This window comes from Panthera tigris, chromosome C2 (genome assembly GCF_018350195.1).
Source record: "Panthera tigris isolate Pti1 chromosome C2, P.tigris_Pti1_mat1.1, whole genome shotgun sequence".
Classification (NCBI taxonomy): domain Eukaryota; kingdom Metazoa; phylum Chordata; class Mammalia; order Carnivora; family Felidae; genus Panthera; species Panthera tigris.
This window is the reverse complement of record NC_056668.1, coordinates 144517187-144542175: the sequence shown is the minus strand read 5'-3', so window position 1 is coordinate 144542175 and position 24989 is coordinate 144517187. Positions and strand designations below refer to the sequence as shown.

General features: G+C 37.0%; 1 protein-coding gene across 8 annotated transcripts in view; it reads right to left on the bottom strand.

The window, feature by feature from the left end:
- The window catches only part of RBMS3 (RNA binding motif single stranded interacting protein 3), a 708718-nt gene that overhangs the window by 140320 nt on the left and 543409 nt on the right, over positions 1-24989 (bottom strand). For all 8 annotated transcript variants that reach the window (XM_015544414.2, XM_015544418.2, XM_015544420.2 and 5 more), the window contains exon 7: positions 6544-6650. In XM_015544414.2, the coding sequence (XP_015399900.1) occupies positions 6544-6650 (107 nt within the window). The remainder of the gene's footprint in view (positions 1-6543; positions 6651-24989) is intronic.

Genomic DNA, 24989 nt, shown 5'->3' with positions numbered 1-24989 from the left:
GTTATATTCTATCCAACCTTTAACTGCCTACTCTACAGAGAAGATCTTTGCTGTTTTAGGTTCCCAGGGGGTGGAGAATCTGTCTGTATGTTTATGTCATGTCCATTATCTCCTGTCTTGTGCCTCCCACATAGGGGATGCTCAGTAAGTGCTTGTTTACGGACTGAATGCTTTTTGTTTAAGCTGTTTCTTCTCCAATATTACTTTAAAAAATGTATTTCAAACAGAATTCTCTTAAAAAGAACATTTCTGCAAGAGGTAGTCCTATATTGAGAAAGTAAGAAAGGAAATAGGAAACACGAGGAGACAGAAGGGTTCTCACGGTGTATGTATATTTCTAATATACATCCAGGGCAAGGGTCACTCCCTACACTTCATTATGTCCTTGGGACACAGCACAAAGTATCAGTCATGGAAGGAACAAATGCTTTTTGACAACAAGAGTACTGATAATTATGGTGATGGAGACACAGTGGAAATCCAGAATTATGACGCCAACTCTGCATGTATTAACTTTCTCTCAGAAAAATAAAAACAAAAGCAAACATAAAAATTAGGACATACCCTCAAGGAAAATGTTTATCTGAATGAGAATCTAGGATGGAACTATTTTGTTATTGATTACGGGTATCTGTCTACTCAGAAATCTAAAAAGACATCTTTGTGTCAGTCATAAATGGATTTAGTCGGAATGAATAATTACTCCTCATGCCTTGTGGCACAATGAGGAGGAGGCCGGACGTTTGGAATCAGGTTCATCAACTATGCCGGTACTTGGCTATGGACTTCATAACAGCACGAGAAACCCCATTTCTCCCACATGACCTTTGCAGGCTTTCATTCACTTACTGGCACTGAAGAGAATTTTTATTAATAGTAGTTCTAAATGGACAAGAGCTATAAAACTTTACAGCACAGGAGAAGTTTTCATCCATCACTGAAAACAAGTTGATTTCAGGTCTGAAAATAGACAACCTATTATCTGGGTTATAGGTCATAACAAATCACTTGGCTTACATTGGCTGTGGTAAAACTGGTAACTTGAGCTTTCAGCTCACTCATAGTGGATTCTGTAAGTGCCTTAATGAGATCTAATTAAAGCATACTCTGTCAGTTTATTCCATCTCTTAAAGGCTTTGAAATGAACACGTCCAGGCAGAGCCAGTAGCATTGCACTACAATAAGGAGCGCAATTTACATCTGGTTTGTGTGAATGGCACCCATCCCCTTGGTATCATGAAGTGCATGTACTGTATTCGTATACCCAGAGGCTTGTGTCTTGGGCAATTAAAAATGCCCTCAAATAAAACGTCTTCGAGATATAATACATCATCATGCCTTATCTAAAATTTGTTTCTTTCCTTGGGAATAGGTAAGAATTTCCAAACCTTAGTATTCCGAGAATGCATCCCCCAAAAGCTTACTTGATTTTCTCTTCAACATAACCTGCCAACTATTCCTGGGAACCTGGGTGCTGATTGTTAACAATACTATATTAGCTCCGTTAGTTCATCTCCATATCTAGACCGTGAAGACAATCTCCTAAAATGTTTCCCCAGTAAGGAAAAATATCTTCAGAGGATCACATAGAGAGAGATTATTTGTTACTGCTCATTGCTTTGAAATTGACTCTAGCAGAGAACTGTAGATCAGATAAAAGCAAGAAACACCATTTTATTTGTTTTAGTTTTCATAATAAAAATCTTGGCGTTTTTCCACTGGACTTTTGAATACCTTGTGGGGTCACTTCTTTGTTCAATTGCTGGGTCTCTTGTTTGTGTCCATAGCCAAAATATTATTTCTTTGAAGTGCAATTCCTGAAGCAATTGTTATCGATGGCGTTTAGTGACTCGATTACTATAGGACTTGTGAAGATCTTACGAAAGCTAGATTAGAGTTTCAAAGCCAGTGAGAAATAGTTTGTTTATGGTATTTGCGTACTTAAGGATAATGTCCCAACATGACAGTTTGGTGAAACAGCACCGTCTTCCATGATCTGACAGTTAATGTTCACTTGCATTTGAAAATTCTGAAGGAGACCCAGAGGCTAGTCACAACAAATGTCAACATAAAGTAATTTCAAGGTTTGAATGACTCTCATCATTGTTGTAGAAGCATCCATCATCTTTGATTTCAGCCAGTCATCTTTACCACATAGCTGAATGTTTCTGATCAGTTGTACTTATTATTTGGGCATAGATTCAAAACAAATCTGGGGGCTTTTTGGTAATCATTGGAAAAGCATTCTTTGGAAACATAGGAAGAAGCAACAGGAATTCTTCTTCATGTTCCTGATATGTGTATTTGTTGTTGTTGTTTGTTCATTTGTTTGTTTTTTAATTTTTTTATTTGTCTAGAGTGGACACACACTGTTGTATCAGTTTCAGGTGTACAAAGTAGTGATTTGACAAGTCTATACATTATGCTGTGCTCACCACACATACAGTTCCCATCTGTCACCATACAACCCTATTACAAAACAAGTGACTGTATTCTTTATGCTATGTCTTTTATTCCAATGACTCCTGATGTATTTTTGGACTGATATGCAGCATTCCTGATTCCAGTCCAATCATTTGGGAGAACACTAACACAATCAATTTTGGGAAACATTTTGCCTGAAGTAAAGAATATGCCTTCAGATGTAATGGGCTATTTAGCTTATGAATGTCATGAAAGTCATACTGATGATACAGTGAGACCATTTCTGAGCTAGGGGTGACATTAAAAACATTTCGCCACCATTATGTTGTAAGCACCGGCCAATCAGAACATAAATGCTGGGGTAGGATCCTGGGGAACTCCTGCAGTGCCAGGTAGCACCCCATTCTTGTGAGATGGTAAGACGTCCTGAGGAGCCACCAAAGTGGAAGGGGTGGAGGGGCTGTACTGATGGACTAGTGCCGGTGGTTATTTACCAAATGAAACAAATATGTTTTACTATTTTAACAAGCAGCATGGCCCTTCTGGTATATGGAAGTTGAATATGAGCCCTGTCCCTGGCTCAAGGTTCTCTGGGACGGTGGTTCTCAAAGTGTGGCCTAAGGACACTTGAGGGTTTGGTGAGATATTTTTAGGAGATCCACAGGTTCTCCCTTTTTCAATGACATTCTGTATGAAGCTGGATTTTTTTTCATATGATTAAATCAAACAAACTATGGCAACAGGTTGGATGCTGATGCAGATACGCAAATCTGGTCATCTTTTAGCAACCTAGACAGTAAAATGATTTGCAAAAAGGTAAAAGAGTGCCATTATTCTCAAAAAAACTGACTTTGAAAGATATAATATTTTTGTTAACAAGGGATGGTTTATTCTTTTTTAATGAACTAATAAACAATCATTTTTAAGAGTATGAAGGGATACTAAGACCAAAGAGTTTGTAAATAGCTATATGAAGAAATAAAATGATAAGATTTGTAGAGCACTAAGAGAGGCCTAATAGCCCCAATCTCTGATCATTCTGCTCAGAGTTTTGCTTGTCACTTGAGAGATTAATTAAGAACTTTAAGATATCCCTGTGTATTCCACTTATGCAAAAACATGTCCAGCAGCATATATTTGTATTTCAAAACCTTGCTAATTTACACTAATTTATGTGTGTAAAGTTTTCATTACTAGATTTTTTTTGATAAAGAAGTGCATTTCACCATGCTAAGAGAACTGTTATGAAAATGCCACTCAGAAGAAAACAGCTTTACACAAGACATTAAAATTTTAATTAGCTTATCAGTTGTCATGCTTTAGGTACTTGTAAGATGCTTAAACATTTTAGGAGAAGTCCTTTTCACACTATCGTTTTTTTACCTGACTTTCAAGAGAGGCAGAGAAAACATGAGCCTCAATCTGTGCTACTATCCCAAATGCTGAAGCACTGGAATTGAAATTATCATCTTTCATTTTATCTAGGGCAACAATGAAAGGTTTACCATCATCTCATCTAGAAACAACAATAACTGCAACAAAAAACAAGCAAAAACAAACACCCCCAAATGATCTCCTCATCAAATTGGTATGCCAAGGGGCTATTAAAAAAAAAAAAAAGAATGGACTTCAAGGAAAGATTATGTCTCAACCTTAATACTGGATGAAGGAAGGGCCCAGAGAAAATCTCTCCTAAGAATCTGACCCAGAGTCCTTGCTTGGGTTAGAGTTTCAATTCATGAAGTCAGAGGGGTCAAAGACCGGCAGAGAATGTAGATAGTGCTCCCAGATGACTAACGAGAGCAAATGCAACTTGTCTTCTCATAATGCCATTGATTATAAGAGGAGAACCAATTTCAGAAGTGTTAAAATGTGGAAAAACAACAACAAAAACATGGGTCTTGGAAACAATGAAATACGGTAATTAAAATTTCCTGGTATATAAAAGTTCACTGAATATTGCTTACATAGGAATGAACTACATTATGTCAAACTTTATCAACCATGCTAATACAATTTAGCAAGTATAATGCAAGCAGAAATAGAAGCAAATATATCTATATACATCTATATCCATATCTGTATCTATATCATCTATATGTATATAAAATGATAGGGACACAAAGTTATCCAACATCCTTAGAGTATCTACACCTAAAACCACAATCAGGTGTAAACATTAATATGCTTATCTCAAAACCAAAATATGTGATAAGCATATTTTTAGTGCATGCCCTTTCTTTTCCTAAGTTCTTTCTTCTGAATGTATCTACGTACTTGGAATACATTTTTATTGGTCACAGGTAAATTTAATTAAGCTCCTTTGATTTTCACAGTTCAACATCAAAAGGTATAACTCTTAAAAAGCAGCTTTTGACAACAGAGATTAGGGATATATGTTTAAAACCTACAAGTAAATTACAAGATGCTCCGGTTGCTAACGTTGACACCACAATGCTTCTGTGGCAATAGCACACTTGGTCTTTACCAAGATCTAAACCCAAAGCTCTAGATTCGTCTACAGTAGCAAAGTGGCAGCTCGCAGTCTACATTTCTTTTATGTTGACTGGCTTGATCTTGAGAAATGTGTAAGAGGGGGGTGTCTTGCTGCATGCAACTGGCATCTATTTTGTGGATGCGATAAGACAGGACCTTACGGAGACAGGAACTGAGCTTTCAGTCATCCCAGCTTATCTGACTGACCGTCGAGGCTTCTTGGTTATGGTCTGCGATCCTGAAATCTCTCTCATCAGTGGGTGTTAGATTCAATAAAAATTTAAAAGATCAAATGAGTCGTTGTAGACTACAGATGTTTGGTATGGGATGGATGTCATAATGAATACTATCAGAAATCAGCTGTCTTCTGGGGCGATGGAGCTAACTGCTGATCACTAACCCAACCCTAAAAACACAAGGGTCATTCCCTTTCCTCTTCCTTTTTTGAACATAACACAGACTGCCTTTCTAAAGTTGGGATATTGAAACTCTTTCCTTTTTTCATTAGTTTCAGGTGTTTGATGATGATTCTCTTTTTCATGTCTTAAAATAAAGAGTTATAGATTATACAATACTTGAACACAATTTATACTTTAAGAGGGGTTTTGAGACCTGTGTGGAAAAACTCAAAACACACCACAGTCTTAGTAAAAAAAAAAATGGCTAAACGTTTTGCTGAGGAAAACCCCACTCTCTTTTCCTTCAGTCCCAGTACTGAAAGTGTAAAATGCTGCATCAAGTGGGATGGCTCCTAAATGAGAAATAGATGAAGTGGGTGCTTTGAATAGAAATACAAAATAAAGCTCTTCTGTTGAAAGTATGGCCTTGGTACAAAATAGCATTTATTCAAGTCATTCAAAAAACTCCATTCCTTTTCACAGAGAATAAAACACTTCTTAGAAGCCCAGATACCTTTTCCTTGTCTTCTTACAGCAAAAATAAGCAAAAGGAATTCATTCTCAAGTGTCACTGGATGCTTACGCTTGCTTTTCTCCTGTTTTGTGTTAAGAGGGTAAGTGGATCATTAACTGTTAAATGCCTTTCTTTTTGTTGTGAAAAACAAAACCCTGTGTATATCAACTTTTCTTTCAATTTAAAATGTTATTTCAATATAAAAAATGAAAATGTCATATCTTATGTTGATATATACTTATGTAAAATACGTATCAACACATTTATGAGCATATGGAAAAATATATAAAACACATATATGTGCAATGGTAGATCCCAATAAAATAAATCGAAATTTTTAGTTTTTTCCAAGTACATAAACATTCAACGCTCATTACTGATTTCACTGAAAATATTTTTTAGGTACTATACGATTATGGATCAACTCTTTGTGGATAAGTCTTTCAGCGAGTATGTATCAGGTTAAGGTTTGGTGAAAGACAGAGGACTTATTGTAGTACAGAACTGAGGTCAATTTTGAATTCCTACATTCCTCCTCAAGTAATTTTATCCTGAGCACATTAATATAGGCCTACTCATTTGCCCTCTTCGAAGCGATTTGGTTTTCTACGAGACCTGATTTCATCAGGGCCCCAAATGTCTGTCTTGCCGCCATTTTGAGGAAAGCATGGGGCTATATTACTGAGCAAAAGTCAGTCAGTTCTCACTCACCTCTCCTTCCCTGGGCCAAGGCCTTCCATTCTGGGTGTATTTGCTTTGATTCTGTCGCTTCTTTTGTCCTCCATCAGCGAATTTGCACAGTAAAGGCTCACTAGGGGCTGGAAAGATAAGAAACCAATTCTACATTAGCAAATCCCCCTTAAAAACAAGTGATTATTTGAGTCACAGTAGTGCTTTGTAATGCGTATCTTTGAAGTTGTCTTGCTTCTGGAGAGATATTTGGCCCCCTTTTAGTCTCTATTATGTTGGCTGTTATTCTATCTAACTGGGCTTCGAAAGAGCACTGGCAGACCATAAAAGAAAACAAAAAATATTGTTGAAAAAATAATCAGTTGAAGCAGAAAGTGAACTTGCCTTAGAAGTAAAGAGGCGAATGTCAACTCCTTCCAGTTATGTTAATGCTAAAAACCAGACAACGGGTCCAAAATGGAGTCACTTATGTGAAGTTTCATGTCACCAGACCAAAATCTAACCTAATTAAAGTTTTGGCTCTCCCAGAAATGGAAGTTTAAACCAGTCAGTCAGGAGTCACCTGATCAGCACTGTTGAGGTAATTTACCTGATAGATCCCGGGCCATCCTCTGTAGAAAAGTGACTTTGCCATAACCAATCCATTTTTTTTGCCAATACTTTTGTTCACACTCCCTTCTGCCTATAGAAGCCTCCAGTTTGCACAGCTCCTCAGAGTTCCTTTCTACCTGCCTGATGGGATGCTGCCTGATCCACGAATCCTTGAATAAAGCCAATAAGAGCTTTAAAATGTACTGTCTCATTTTGCTTTTTAACATTAGAAACTTATTCATAACCAGTATTTGTGTGAAGATAAATATTTCTCCTCAAAGTTGCCATGTTTTCACAGTAGAAACTGTAGGATTCTATTTTGGAAAAAGATCCTTAGGAGTTTCCTTCTAAAATGGGAGCTATTTTGCTAATTGCAACCAAATTAGTTTTTTTCTCATTAATCCCTGCAATTTCAAAAAGGCTAGAAGTTGATTGTCCGTTGAACCTCTTTCACTCCAATTTCCCAGTGAAAACTAGTCAGTGTCTCAGGGAGAACAATTACTTAAATATTAAATGAGCCCACATGATAAAATCTAGACAAAGGATATGGCCCTAACAAATGAATCCCGGCCTGGGGGGAAATGTGGTGATCCTTGGTGACTTAAGTACACTTATTTGACAATTTTATAAAACACAACAGGAAGAAACTTATTCTTTGAGAATTCATGTTCTCTCCACATCCTTACTTGACTAGAAAAATTGCTGATTATTAGCACAAATATTTTTAAAACTGAATGAATAAAATAAATCCATATTGCCCTAAAAAACGTGGCCAATGCATTAACATGGCTGGGAGGATTTTTGTTGTTGTTTCTTCATTTGCTTGGATAAACCATATACTAATTTGTAAGTTTACAATCTGAAAACTAAAATGGACCTTTCCTCTTCCAACCCACTGGGAAAATGTGTTCTTCTAAAATGTAATTGTTTAATGTTTGAAGGGGAGCAGAATATACCGTCCAAAAAATATGCCTCTTTGGCATAAGGATTAGCTCAGGCTGATTATTTTTAAGAAACAGCAGATAGAGGAAAAGCTCTGAAAACTGACTAGAAGTTATCTTTTTTAAGAGACGTTTACATTTATAAGGGAAATTTCTATTTGTAACAGTGTCTCCCTCTTTGTATCTGGAAGAAAAGAGTATTCTAGATCTCAAGAAATTTATCAGTGGAGAAGCGAGGCCTTAAATCCGTGTAACAACCTTACCCTTGTTTACTGTGCTTTTTCTGGTAACCTCCCATTACTGGTCTCATTACCCCTTCCCCAACGTCTTTTGTCTTTAGCTAAAGATGATATTTAAGATGGTGACTTGGACCATTTCAGAGAGTTACAAGGTTTTCCTGGATATCTCCATGCAAGAGATATACAAGTTATTAAACTTCTATTTGTTTTTCTCCTGTTAATATTAACATGTCTTTATTATGGGGGGGGTCCCAGTCAAGAACCTAGAAAAGTAGAAGGAAAATTATTTTTCTTCCCATGCATTATGCTAATTCTTTATCTCTCCTTGTATTCTTGCCTTTGACAATGTAGTGTCATTGAGTCCTCTGACTCTTGGTCTGACCCCATGTGAATTTCTCTAGACAATGAAATGTTAGCAAATGAGACACAAGCAGAGGATTGAAATGTTTTTAAGCATTGAGGTTTGCTTCTTTTGCTTTTCTGCATAGCTACGTGAATATGCCCAGCCTGGTCTGCTGCAGGATGAGGTACGACTGTAGATGAGTCATCCCTACCATCAGAGCCAAAGCCAAAGTAGATCATCCAATGACCACCACCCGGACATGTGCGTAAGCTCATCTAAAATCAGCAGACGTACACAGATAACATGCAGGTGACCACAGAAAAATGTATAAACCCAGGTGAGGTCAGTAAGGCCATCCCACAAATATGTAAGCTAAATAAATCTTTACTGTTTCCTGTCACTAAAATTTTGCAATTGATATGTTATAATCTTTTTTTTTTAATTTTTTTTAACGTTTATTTATTTTTGAGACAGAGAGAGACACAGCATGAACGGGGGAGGGTCAGAGAGAGGGAGACACAGAATCTGGAACAGGCTCCAGGCTCTGAGCTGTCAGCACAGAGCCTGACGCGGGGCTCAAACTCACAGACCGCGAGATCATGACCTGAGCCGAAGTCGGCTGCCCAACCGACTGAGCCACCCAGGCGCCCCGATATGTTATAATCTTAATAGATAACTGATACCATTTTCCCCAACATCCATTCCTCCCCATTTCTACTCCAGCTAGGTTGCTTGCATTTACTAATCTGGATGAAGCAGAAAAAAAAATTAAGGGATTCACGAGACTTTCAACTGTCTCCAAAATCAATAATGGAAAAAGAAATGAGTGGGTATCTACAAATAAATATTTGAAAATCCTTTGGCTTTAAGTGGCAGTAGTATTTACTCAATCCTTTAGTTTATTAGCAGCAGAATTCTATTAATCAATATTGAAGAAAATGACTCAAGTAGACAGAAAGTCACAATTGGCCAGGAGAAATGAAAAACAAAATGTTTTGCCTGTCCTACAGAGGAAGCATAGAATACGTAACTCCTCCTGGCTCACAACGCAACCAGTGTCATTCCTCACCAAGCACAAGTGGTTCCCAGCTGTCTGCTTTTAGGAGCCTCCAACATTGGTGACTTTGGTGAAGCTACCAAAATCACACAAAGGAAAGGGTGAGTCCTAAAACTTCTGCAGAAAGTTGCTGCCATCACATTGAAGTATTTAAATTCTTTCTCCAGATGAAGGACTAAAAGACTAAATGCAATAAAAGACCCTAAAATTCTGTGCTAAAGAAAATTTCCTGTGATACTCCAAAAGCATATGTGTATATATATTCATTCCTCACTATAGGGTATTTTTTCTTTTGTCATTTTAAAATTTCAAGGTATGTTCATCCATTCAAATGGCTGGTCATGCTGACACATGAGTTTATCACTGGCAATACTACAGATTTCTCACAAAAGACAAATAAGAAATACCTTAAATTTCCTGCTGTAAAAATTGTTGATTCTACCTTTTATGGTTCTTGGGATAATAACTTTCATGAGTCATACTTTCTACCATCTGAAGCAGGTTTCTCTTTATCTTCTCCTAAAACGGATTCTTTTAGTGTACATAATATACTGGTTCTAATAGTCTAGAATATGATAACAACTTCTCTTGAGGTCGTTCGTGTTTCTGCTTTAACACTTAGTTTGCGTGCATTTCAGTGTTAGGGGTAGCGGTCTGCTTCCTGGCTTCCTGACTTACCAGCTATAAGACACCAGGCACTTTTTAAATTCTTTGAGGGTAATAATGTTCCCTACCTCAGACAGCTGTGAAGATTAAACAAATTAATGTGTGAAAAGGGCTTAAACTAGTATATGGTACATAAATGACTATTAAATCCACGTTCGCTACAACTCTCACTATTGCTTAGCATCTTCATCAGCCACTGTCCATGCATCAGCTATGAAACCTGGTTACTTGGCAGAGTCTGAGTGTAGAGTGTTTAATCAACTAGGCTTATTGTTCACCAGCTCTGTCCCACTTTTAACTCCTTGGTGGTTTGGCCACAGAACTTGCAACTGACCTCCAAGAACATTGAAAAGATTTGCTCATTGAGAGGATCTGCATTTCCAAAATGGTTCTTGCTGACTGCAGCTTGTCTCTGGATCATCTGGCCACTACAGCCCAGGTTCCTCTCCTGAGTCATCACCGAAGTTTGGTTCCCATTATCCCTTTAATGTGATACAAGTTATGTTCTCTTACGTGTGTTTATATGCAATTGCCTACACTGAATGCTCCCTGTTCCTTTTTCTGTTGTGGGTTTTTTTTTGTGTGTTTGTTTGTTTTTACTATTTTTTTGTTATTCATTTGCAGGAGATCTATTGACACTTTAAATCCATCAAATCTGTATTTTGCTATTAGGATAAATACCATGCTGTTACACACTGTAGGCAAGAAAAAATTTGCTGTCCAGGGGTGCCAGGTGGCTCAGTCAGTTAAACATCTGACTTTTGATTTGGGCTCAGGTCATGATCTCACAGTATATGAGTTTGAGCCCCCGTGTCAGGTTCTGTGCTGACTGTGCAGAGCCTGCTTGGGATTCTCTCTCTCTCTGTGCCCCTCCCACACATGGTTTCTTTCTCTCTCAAAATAAATAAATACACTTTAAAAAAATTAAAAATTAAAAAAAGAAAAATTTGCCACCTCAAAATGTGTCTCTTTGGCATGTATACACACACATATGCATGCACATGCACATACATATTTCAAGATCTTTTTTTGTGAAACCTTGGGAGCTATGGAATTAGCAGGGCAGCATTGGCAGGAAAACAAAAGGCTCTGAACGAATGATTAACCTTAGGATTTCTTCTACCTACTGGCATAAAGAAATTTTACAGAAGGATCCTTGAAAGAAATTTTACCAAGCAACAATATTCTAGCTTGCTGAAGATCAATTATACTTAGAATTTAAGATTCTGGGTTCTAAACCTACCTTGAAGATTTTCATTATTGAAAAGAGAACTTTCAAAACAATATGTATATTTTTTATCTTAGAGAGAGAGAATGGGGGGGGGTAGGAAGAGACTGAGCGTGTGTGAATGGAGATGAGTAGAGGGAAAGCAGAGAATCTGAAGCAGGCTCCATGACCAGCACAGAGCCTGACCTGGGGATCGACCTTCCGAAACGTGAGGTCATGACCTGAGCCAAAATCAAGAGTCGGAGGCATAACCGACTGAGCCACCCAGGGGCCCCAAAACAATTATTTTTAACACTGAGGAAAATTTCAAAAGCTATAGGATAAGACTTTACCTTTCAACTTAGATGTCTTTGTGAGTTGTGTTTTACAGTGTCTCAGAGGCTTCAAATCTTAGCCACCCTGGTATTTGAGGATCTTCATAAGCTGTTTCATTATGGATGTTAGTAATGACCTATTTATGTTTCTTGACATTGTGAAGTTGAAACATCTGCTATTACTTTATTGATTTGAAGGGGATTATGATGGGAAAGCAGACAGGGTCACAAGTTTATTAAATGAATTAAAAAAGTAAAATCCCAGAAATAAATTTTCAAATGTGTCATTAAAAAAGGATGAAATAGCCCTAATATTATCCTTGAATTTAGTTTCCCAGGGAGGTGGTGGGAGTGGATTTCACTGAGAGTGTAAGAGAAAATACTGAATTAGATGAATTAAGATCATTTTCTGGGGCACCTGGGTAACACAGTCAGTTGAGGGTCTGACTCTTGATTTTGGCTGAGGTCATGATCCCAGGGTCCTGGGATTGAGCCCTGAATTGGGTCCCTGCTGAGCATGGAGCCTGCTTAAGATTCTTTCCCTCTCCCTCTGATCCCCTCCTCTCCTCCTGAGCAGACACAAGCTCCTTCTCTCTCTCTCAAGCTCACTCTCTCAGGAAAAAAAAAAAAAAAAAAAAAAAAGATTTATATTATCATCTAGTTCTTGGTGATTTCTAAATACCTGCAAGATAAAATCCAAACTCCTCTACTAGAAGAGAAGAATTTATACCCTTGATCTTATCTTTTGCTAGACTCCTCCCACTCCTGTGGTTTAAAGTTCCCTCACCTCTGAATGCCTTTCCCCCTGCCTGGAATTTCCTTTCCCAGTTTCCCAAATACACACCCTCCATCTGGCAAACTACTAATCAACCTTTAGAATGTAGCTCCTATGTCAAGTTCTGCAGAAAGCCTTCCGTGACTCTACCTCATCTCAATTCAGAGAGAAATTACCTACTGCTTACTTGGCAGGCTTTCATAAATTGAATGTGGTTTCTGTTTGTGTTAAGTCTTTTAACAGTAATAATTAATTTCCAGGCTTGAGGTTGAAAGGGGTTATAGCAAAGGTTGGGGGGAAGTTTCTACATGCATATGTGTGTGCATGCACGCACGTGTGTATACTGTTGACAGCATTTTGCACATAGGTACACATAATACTTGAAAGTGATGCTACTCAAAGTGTGGTCCAAGTACCAGCAGCAATGGGATCAGTACTTGAGAGCTTGTTAGAAATGCAGATTCTTTGACCCTTCCCAAGACCCACTGAATCAAAATCTGCATTTGAACCAGATCCCCAGGTGATTCCTCTGCATACTTCAGTTTGGGAAGCAGTGATTTGATCGGGACTGACTTTGTAAGGAAGAAGGAATGCGTCTTAAATGTTAAACATGAATCCTTTGATTAATGAGATGACTTCAGTAGCACAGATATATTATTTATTTCTATATACAATTTCCTTATTGCGCTAAATACAATTTATTTCTATATACAATTTCCTTATTGCGCTATTATACTACCAATTAATTTTGTTTAGTCTCTTTTCACAGTAGTTAAAATACAGACTAAATGAAGAAGAGGCCTTTGTGGAAGTGAGAGGCAGTTATAAGCCACAGATTGTAATGTGCTAGAAGACATTATGGTCTATCATGAAAATGGGGAGTATTTAAAATATAATTATAACAATGCATGGTGATAAAGTTGCACAGTAATTATGAAGGAGTAATTACTGTTTGTTTGCTTAGTGGAGTATTTCTAGTCATCCAAAGTTTGTATTAAACATGAAACAACCAATGCATAAACCGATAAGATAATCTTATGGGGCTTACAGGATTTGCTGTTTTAAGCAAACAAACAAAAACAACACCACATATTTTGTCTAACAAAATTAATATAAAAGTTCCGTGATTTTTATCTGAAACTTAACATACTTGATTCTTCTCTTCCCTTGTGGTTTGATAGCCTTCTTGAACGTTATGCTTGGATTCCTTTTTATTTTTTTATGTATTACAGGCTTTTGATTTGTGGCTACCGTTAGGTTCATATATAATATCTTATGCATGTAGTAGTCTATATTAAGTAGTCTGTATCAAGCTTAAGCTTGAACCCATTCTAAAGGCACTAAGTTTTTACTTCTGACACCCACGTTTTAGGTATATGATGTCTTACTTTACAGCCTTTTATTTTGTGACTCATTTGACTCATTTTTGTAGATATAATTGATTTTTCTGTTTTTGTGCTTTAACCTCCATACTGGTTTTATAAATGATTAATCTACTACTTTTATTATATGTTTTCATTTACCTGTGAAATTCTTTCCTTTCACAATGTTCTTATTCCTGATTATGGCCTTTTTTCCCCACCAATTTCCCTTTTAAGTTTCTTGTAAGGCTGGTTTAGTGGTGAAATGTACGTGAAACATTATCCGGAATAGATCACAAGTTAGGCCACAAAACAAGTCTGAAAAAATTGAAAAAGGCTGAAATTATATCATGCAACCTTTTTGACCACAATAGTGTGAAAGTAGAAATCAATCACAAGAAAAAGTCTGGAAGAACAAATGCATGGAGGCTAAACAGCATGCTACTAAACAATGAATGGTCAACAAAGAAGAAATGAAGAAAATTTAAAAATGCATGGAGAGAAATACAAATAAACACACATACAATGGTCTAAGATCCTTGGGACTCAGCAAAAGTGGTTCTAAGAGAGAAGTTTATAGCAATACAGGTCTACCTCAAGAAGCAAGAGAAAGTTCAAATAAACATACTAATCTTACACCGGTGCTAGTAAAGGAAGTACAAATAAAACGCAAAGCCAGTAGAAGGAAGGAAACGATAAAGATGAGGGCAGCAATAAATGATACAGAGACCAAAAAACCAATAGAACAGAACAGTGAAACCAGGAGCTGGGGAAAAAAAACAAATAATGAAAGCTTATCAAGCCTTCATTTTTACGATTCACTAAGAATGTTTTCTAACATCATATTTTACAAGTAGATATTGATATACCTTGTAGCTTCTATATACCAATAGAATTCCTGTCGCCCCTTCGAGAAATGAACATTTTCAATTTTTAGCATTCAATTTATTTCAACTCTTCAGGTATTTATATTGGATTGTGGTGATGGTTTCTTAAAATCTCTCTTGTTACCATAGCTCACAGGTCTGGTGGTTTAAATATTAAATCTAAAAATTCCTCACTCAGATAAATTATAAATTTTACTTCAGGAAAAATAAAAAGGAAGGGTAGGAGGAGCTGAGTAGAAAAGAAGCTAATGACAAGAGAAGCAATTTTTGGAGGTAAGCTTACAAAATCTCGGATTGAGCGGGAGAATGGGATAAAATAACCAAAAAAAAAGAAGAAGAATTCTATAACTAAGTTAAAGTTTAAAATTTTACTCTAGGAATTTTTTTAATTGGTGGACATGGATTTGTTTTCAATAAAAAACCTTATTTCTGTGATATTCAGATTGACTTGTACATTAAAAAGCTGTTTCATGCTAAAGAATTCAAAAATGATACCAATTGGAGAAGGTTGAACTTAGAAACATTTTTATCAAATTCATTCATTAAAAAAAAACAAAACCAAAAACCAAAAACAAAACACAACCTCAAATCTATTCAGCATCCGTATGTGTAGCAATACCTTCGACTTTGCCCTGACAAAGTAGTCACAATCTAGAGGGGAAGAAAGACAAGAAAAGGAAACTTCTAGCAGCTTGCAGTGGAGACTATAATAGGAATATGGATAGGTTATTTTGAAACCATAAAGTATATATCACTCTCTAGCACTATAGAATGTCCTCTAGCTGAGAAATCACATCCAATACCCCACAGTTTCACATGTCACATGCATGCCCCCCCCCCCAAGGCTGATTGCCAGATCATGAATGAGCACATGAAGGACTAACACCAGGTGTTATCTAGTCTGGCTAAAAACAGGCTTTTATTAAATGTCTAGTGAATGAAAATATGAATGAATGAGATGGACACAATGATAGGATTTAGCTGAAATACTTTTAGAACCCGTGGGACCATATAGACCCTAAGTTGTAATATGGCAGCCTGACAACAATAAATATGAACTCCTTACAGCATTTGCCTTAACTCTCCACAACCCTTAAGCTTCCTGCTATCTTATACCTGAGCAGCAACCCTCATTTCCTTCCAGGTGGCAGACAGCATGGTTAGTCTGTAATGATTTGGAATAAAGAATAATGATGTAAAAATGATAGATATAAGTGTGTTTCTAAACAGCTCTATGTTAAAACCCATGTCCTTATCTTTCATGACTAATTCCAAAATACTTGCTGCAATATCCAGGAAAGTTTCACGAAAAATGTCCTCTGATTTGCCTGCAAAAGATTTGTCACTTTCTCTTCCGCATAGGCCCTATACATGATAGACTTTCTATATATGTAGGTAGGTATCTCTATTTCTATACGTATTTATATACATCTATATCATCATTCTAGATGTAGAGTGAGCAATACCAAATTTAAACTACAATTTACATGGCAAACACTACTTCAAGTTTACAACACATAATTATTATATTTTGGAGTTAGAAAGCTTTAGACCTATGGCAGTGTGGGCTATTTGGTTACATTTCCTTTTGACTTCTAACATCTTGTTTACCATTTAATTATGTTTTGTGTACTATAGTAAGTTAATTGTAGTTATTTGGGTAGTTCTTTTTTTTTTAACTGGAGAGTTCTTACATATACATACATATATGTATACATATGTACGTATATACATACATATACGTATATATGTGTGTATATACGTACATATGTATACATATATATATACGTATATATACATATACGTATATATATATATGTATACATGTGTGTGTGTATATATATATATATACACACACATATATAATATATAGAGAGATAGAGTCTCTGTCAACTGATCTTAAAATTTATTTAATTCAAACCTTTTATTTTACCAATAAGGCAAGTGACAGTTTAATGAATTGTCAGCTAATTTGTGTAGCTGGTGACAAAGTCACACCCAGAATCGTGTTCTCTGGGTTTCTAATCAACCATTCTTCGACTGCTTACTTTCTACCTGCCTTACCATCGGAAGTAAACGGAAATGAGTTTCAGGCAGCTCTTGTGATTAACTTCATAATTTGGGGATGGAGCAAAAAGACTGAATATTCATTAGGATATTATTACAGTGGTTCTCTGCCCACAGGCTATAGTTACAACTGAACACTAGGCAACCAAGAAAATCTCCTAAGATGATTTATACTGCCATTTTAATGGCAGTTTGTTTTTAACAGAATAAACAAATCACATGGGTTATATTTACAAGTGTCAGACACATCTTTCTACTATCATTTAGGCCAAAATGAGCACAGAAATAGAAACCCAAGGATGGAAATACATAAAAAGTTCATAAATCTTCAATAAAGTGTGATTTGCAGGTACATTCCCAATTTTACCTTTCAGTAATGGATTAATGCTTATATTTAGTTTCAAATATAATTCTCTACTATGCACAATGGCCGTACAGAAACGGGAAATGCCCCATGGTGATAATAAAAGCAGAGAATCACTGTTTGCCTAGATATAAGATAGAGAAAATCACTTTTTGATAGGCTATATTATGGCCTAAGTAATTATTTCAAGCTCACCTCTCTGTTTTAAGTATTAAAATACCATCTTTTTCTGTGTTTGTAACAATTCTCTGATAATCCTTTTCATATAGGAAGGGATTATTTTTAGGAGAAAAACCAAACCCCATAAGGGCGATAAATTAAATGAGAAAGTTAATGTCTCATGTAGATGTGACACAGAGTATACACTGAATGTTAAATTTGGTTCATTTTATAAGGAATATGACTAAAACATTATCTGTGCTGAATGAACACGATGTTTTGACACCAAGAAAGTAAAAAGGATCAGCACTTCCAAAAAAGCATCAACTTGCTTACCTACAACTGACTTACATACCCAACTACCGATTGGGGGGGCACCTCTATGCTGGCAGGCAAACCATTAAGGGAAAGGTTTCTGAGATAAAGAGTCCTTCAAAATAAGAGAATCTTGGGGCGCCTGGGTGGCTCAGTCGGTTAAGCGTCCAACTTCGGCTCAGGCCATGATCTCACAGTTTGTTGGGTTCGAGCCCCCCGTCGGGCTCTGTGCTGACAGCTCAGAGACTGGAGCCTGCTTCAGATTCTGTGTCTCCCTCTCCCTCTGCCCCCCCTGCTCTGACTCTCTCTGACTTTCAATAATAAATAAACATTAAAAAAAATTTTTAAAATAAGAGAATCTTATGTATTGTCCAAGATGGGCCATATCTGGTCTTGCTCCTATTTCCATACTTCGACAGTCCTACACTTGACTCTGCATACTGTATATAATATTATTATATACTCAGTGTAATATGGCACTTTTGGAAAGAGGTACAAAGAAGGAAAAATACAGCTATAATCTTATGGTACAGATACCTCTTTGATATTTAAAATGAATAAACACGTAAATAGAAGAAACATTATAAAGTAGTAAATTCAAACTGTACAAAGCTTAAAAATAAAAAAGCTCAAGACCAGGGCGCCTGGGTGGCTCAGTCGGTTGGGCCTCCGACTTCGGCTCGGTCATGATCTCGCGGTTCGTGAGTTCGGGCCCCGCGTCGGGCTCTGTGCTGACAGCTCAGAGCCTGGAGCCTGTTTCAGATTCTGTGTCTCCCTCTCTCTCTGACCCTCCCCTGTTCATGCTCTGTCTCTCTCTGTCTCAAAAATAAATAAACATTAAAAATATTAAAAAAAAAAAAGCTCAAGACCTCTTCCCAACTCCCCTACTCCTTTTTTGTTAAAAATAATTTCTTCCAGGAAAATGCATAAATATATATTTATTAATCCACTTGTCTAGCTCTGGCTTTTTTGTTTGTTTGTTTTTGTTTTGTTTTCCAATTCCAAAGAGGGCACTATTGCTCAGTGTGTTGGTTTTATTGTTTGTGTACCTTAATTGTGTATGAAGAGTTTTCCATATTAGCACATATAACCCTTGTCAAATGCTTCTCAGTATTATAACATAATTATCATGCACCATAACTTATAAATGTCCATCAATAGGGAACCCACTAAATCTCATTAAATTTCCACAATGCATGTCCATGCTCTTTCCACTATTTAAAAAAAATTTTTTTAATGTTTATTTATTTTTGAGACAGAGAGAGACAGAGCATGAATGGGGGAGGGTCAGAGAGAGAGGGAGACACGGAATCCGAAGCAGGCTCCAGGCTCTGAGCTGTCAGCACACAGCCCAAAGCGTAGCTCAAACTCATGGACTGTGAGATCATGACCTGAGCCAAAGTCGGACGCTTAACTGACTGAGCCACCCAGGCGCCCCATGCTCTTTCCACTATTATGAGAATTTGATTTGATGGATGTCAAGAGCTGGGTCCTTTGCTTAGAATCCACCCCAGTGGTCTCACAAATAGTCTGATGATAATACACATTTCATTATCTGTTGATCAAATTATTAAATAAATGCAGACAGACAAAATAACTTTTTAAGATTCCTGACATTAATAAAATTTTAAAGGATTGGAGAGTGAGGGCACAACCTTTTTCTTTTTTAAGAGAGCATAGAGTCCCAAAATTTTCATATTTAAGTACAACCAGCCTGCCTACTGGAAAAAAAAATAAAAAATAAAACAAACAAACAAACAAACAGAATTCCAAGTCCTAATCCCAGGTGTAATTCCAATTTCTTGTAGAACTCAGGACAACTGCCCTAGGAAAAAACAAATGGAAGGAGAAAGGTAGGGAAGAATCTGATAATGAAAACCATCAGGATTCTTCCTTGTAACCACTTAAGGTCCCCCAACCAAGGAAGGAAAGGCTTATGCACCCACAAACTGAACTCCAACTCAGGTCAAGAAAATAGATCTCAATTTCCCACATGCTGTTCCTAAGCATATATTTCCGGTGCTAGAGACGGAGAGAATTCCCAAATGCAATGAACTGCATTAGTAGAAATAAATATAATCCAGTTTCAAAGTGAAAGCTGTATGTTACACTGTAGGTATCAGTTAACAAGGCTGGAGGCATCAGCTGGGAAGAAAACCTCACCTTCAGTAGGTGAAGGATTTATAAGGGCAATGGCTTGAGACTGAGCTGTTTCTAAGGAGTCATTCAAGGTACCAAAATTGTGATAATTTGAAGAGTGCTTTCATGACTAAATCACTTACTAATCAATAGTAAATAAATTTAATCCAGATATAAGAAACTGAGTTTTTCAAAAAGGTGTTAAAGACCACATGTGCTATAAACTTCCATGGATCAATCTCAGAAGTCATAAAAAAATAAATACACACTGTGGCAACCCCGCCTATGGAGGAGTTTACTGTAAAAACAATGCATACAAATGGTTCTAAAATGGAATATCTGTTTGTTCTTGTTATAGAAACAAACAGATAAAACTGCTTGGGGCAAGACTACCCCAGGGGAAGGTTGGGTAACTGTCCTAAGTTCATTTTTCTTAGATAGGTACCAATTCTTCTACTGGGATTGAAAACTAAAGGTATTTTATATGAACTGCTTACAGATCTTTCTAAAATGCAATCTTTATCATGTCAACTCCCCACAGGTCCACCTACCCAATAAAGTCCAAGCTCTCCAGCACGAAACACCATCCAGCTTCATCACCTAAACACACACATCTCCATTTGCACCCACATCACTGCTCCAAAAAAGGTTGAGACCTTTCACATGCTTCCAGATTTGCTTATGCTGCTCCTTCTGTCTGGATGTGCACTCTTTTCCCACTTAATCACTCTCACAGAAGCTTTCCCGACCTCTTTTCCCATCCCCCAAGTTCCCATAGAGAAAACTTACCACTAATTGTTTAATACATTCATTCAGTTTACTCATTCACCCTTGCCTGAAATTCATTCAAAATGAATTGGAATCAGTGCTACATATCATGTCTTGTGCAAACCATGAAAGATTTAAGCAGTGAAAAAAATGGACACAGTTCTAGCCCTTAATGACTTTTCATTCTGAGGGCAAAGTGCACATTAAGCAAGTAATAAACAAATCACAAGTCAATTCCGATCTCTTCCTTTACGCATTTACCATATAGACATCTCATTTGGCATGTGTAAGACACCTCAGCTTACTCATGTTTATATGTCTTTCTCTACTAATTCTAAGGCCTCTTGGGGGTAGGATTTCTACTTCATTCATCTTTATATTCCAAAAGCATGATGCAATTCCTGGAAGACAGCAGATTACACACAGAGACAATTTTAGTAAGACAATTTTAAAATATTTCTACATAAAGAGAGTCTCTGAATTTCCTGATAATGCATTTAAAATTTTTTTAAACGTTTATTTATTTTGAGAGAGAGAGAGAGACAGAGAGAGAGAGACAGAGACAGAGCATGAGTTGGGGAGGGGCAGAGAAAGAGGGAGAGACAGAATCCAAAGCAGGCTCTAGGCTCTGAGCTGTCAGCACAGACCCCGACGTGGGGCTTGAACCCACGGACTGCAAGATCGTGACCTGAGCCAAAGTTGGGCGCTTAACTGGCTGAGCCACCCAGGCACTCCAAATGATAATGCATTTAATGTTTAATAAGTCTGTAAAGGCTTTCTTTTCTCAAGTAGGCACTGGAAAGCTTTTCCCTATTGCCTAAAGTTCACTACAAATTTGGCTAGTCACTTGTTGGACATACTTTAAGTAATTGCAGTTTGGTAATATGTTCATTTTTACCTAAAGATAATCATAATCAAAGAAGTAAATATTTTGCATTATACACAGTGTGTATTTGCTGGGCATGATGATTAGGTATAAACATGTAGAAGTCACCAACTAGGAATATATAAAAGATTTCCTGAAAGAGAAAAAGTCATACCTGATAATAGTTTTCACAAACTGAGGACAGGTGAAGGGATTATTCATAGGATCCTTTTGCTGATAATGGCTTTTACTTGTATCTCTCAATTTTACCATTTATTCATTGTAAAATCTTGGAGCAGCTACTTAAAACTTCTGGAACTTACTTATTAATTGTGGCTACCCGTGACTCATGCGATTGCATGACTTCCTGTTCAGCACTTAACCTCAAACCTGGGATATAGTAGCATATAGTAAATATTTGTTGAATCAATAAAAGATTGGGAGTAATTATATGACCATTAGGTAAGACAGGCAGAGGAATAGCTTTCATGAACTAGGAAGCAGACAAAATAAATGGTAGGTGTTATTAATATTGTTGGGGCACACATAAAAAGTGTTACTTTTAGAGCCATTATCCTGGAGATATCCATACCTTTCTTTTGCCCACCGCCCCCCCTCCCCGAAATAGTACAGTCAAGTGAAAATAGACCTGAAACTCTAGAGGCATCACAGTGATGAATTTCAGTAGTGATGAGAGTTCAAAGGTTCTATTTTAGACTTTATAAAACCTAAAGTGGTAAGAAGGAGAGCTTTCTTTTTATATGGATTATGATCTGTTTTACCAGGGTCGAATTGTGAAAGACTTCAATATGCTACATTACAATAAAACACTCTGCTTTGTTTCACTCTTGTAGACAAAGCCCATGAGAGACCCTGTCAAATTTGCCAGAAGATATAAAGGACAAAGTACTACCATTCTTTACTTTTTCCATTTCAGATGCTCTTAAAGACAGTTAGCTAACATGAAGCCAACATCTGTCTTCCTTTCTCTATGAGAATGAAATGAAATAATCCTCTTGCTAGATCTAGGAAATTGCTTCGGACTTGGATTTGGGGTATTGGGCAGATCACACTATAGTGTTGTTTGGCTGATACCCTAGGCCTTCAGAGGAGTAGAGAGGAAGTCTTCTGAAGGGGGCTTCTATCTAGAATCAATCACGTGGCTGTTCACATGGGAATATTCTAAAGCAGAATATTCATATATAAAATCAACCACCTGGTTTCTCAAATGGGAAGCTGGTTCTGAGAAGACTGGTTTTAGATGGTCAGGAGTGGGGAACACTCCATTTTTCCAAATAGGAGAACTGATATATCCGAATATTCTCCCAATTGGCAGATATGAAAGTAAAAAGAAAATAGCAGTTTGAGATTTGATGTAAACTGTAAGTTCTAAAGAACAAATGAACGTTTGTAAAGTGAATTATATGGACGCTAATTTTGAAAGGAAATGTTTTATATCCTTGACATTGTGCTAAATGCTTCAGTGCATTATCACCTCCCCCTTACTTATCATAATTATCACAATCCTGAATGACTTACAGTTTTTTTTTTCTCAACAGTGAGGGAAGAACATTGAGAATATTCATTCATTCAATACTCATTGATTGAGCACGTATGATGTACCAGGCATTATTCTAGATCCTGCAGAATTAGACCAGTGAATAAAATGAAGTCCTTACTGTCACAGAAATTCTACTGTAGTAAAGAGAGACAGCCATCACATAAGATACTTTATAAATATGACTTCATTAGTACAAAGTGCTGAGAAGAAATAGTGAAGGCGATGTAAGGGGCAGCAAGTGACAGGAGAGGGAATGGTATTTTAGATACAGTAATCTGTAAAGGTCTAGACAAAGACCTGAATGAAAGGAAGGAGCAGGCTTTGGAGACATGTGGAAGAATAGTGTTCCAGGAAAAGGGGCAGAAGTACAAATGCCCTAAGGTTAGTGTGTGCATTTGGCTTTTTGGGAGAATGGCAATGAAGTGTGGGGTCCAAGTCAGGAAAGGGGAGGGGAATGGGCGGAAACCTGAGAGCTAGGACCCCTTTTGTGCCAGACAGAGTAAAAGGGGATCTGCCATCATTAGAAGTTAGCAGGATGATAGCAAGGGAGCCTCATGAGAAGCATCTCATGAGATGAAAATCAAGTCTCAAGGTCGAGTTGTCCCTAGTTAAGTGAAGATATTTCCATTGCCAAACCTAAATAGTTGGGTTTTATTTCTTTGGAAATCCCACTATGGAATAAATGTTTTCATTTTTAAATGACAGTGCTGAAGGAGGGGCTATCTAAGACCCTTCACTCTAAGAATCAATGAAAGTCACTCTTATTACATCTGACTCCCAATTCTCTAGAGACAATGGGGAGCAGGATAGAAATTTCCTTTAGTTAGTCTCAAAGGAGAAAAGTAGCAATAATATAATCTCAAAGGAACCAGAGTTACAATGGTACGGAGGATGGGAGTGGAAAGATGAGAAGATAGTTCCTCTGTCGACATTCATTCTTGTACCTTCAGTGAACATTAACCAAGAAAAATGGGTCAAACATTTAATTTGTGAATGACTATGTAGCAATAACAAAGCCAGACTCTTTTATGGTCCAGTCTCTGCATGGAGTCAAGTGCAAAGACCAACAATTAAGAAATATTAAAAAGCAGTTCAAGTCAAGAAAATAGCAAAAAGATCTCATTAAAAAGTCCTTTTCTCCCTTTTTTTCCCACTTTTTATGAATATCCCATCTTCCCCAGGACTTTCTCAGTCTTCACAGACTCCTATCTTTTTGCACTCCCCCCTTCACCTAGATCATCTAGGATCTAATCTTATTTCTTGTCAGTATTGTCCTGAAAGGGAATGTTGCTAGTCTGGCCCAGGTCCTTCCAATCCTTCCAAATTTGCAGCTCTGCCTATGCATTACCTTTATCAGAACAACACAAGACAGATATATAAAATATTGTCTGGGAAGCAAAGGAGGAATAAAGGCTGCAAATAGTCAGGAACTCATATTTTTTTTTATCCCCAACATAATTGGTATGTCTAATGCTAATCCCTTCAGTGTCTGAGCTGCAACCTCTAGATCCTTAAATTAAATGGAATTAAGAATTTTTTTATTATGAAATAGGTGGGATTCACTCTAACTTAGCATTATTATTACAATGGTCATCAGTGAAAATGCAGTATAAATTGTTTCCTGTTTAAAATATATAAAAATGTAGGATCTCTGTTGGTTTTGCTCTTTTATTGTTATTGGACTTTCCCCATTTCTTTACTAACAGCACAGTTACATATATACACATATGAATTTGAAAGGGAATTTGCAGCATCACCTGATGAACCCAAATGCTTTGATAAAACGATCCCTTAACCCACCTGTTTTTCAATGTGAAATGTACACAA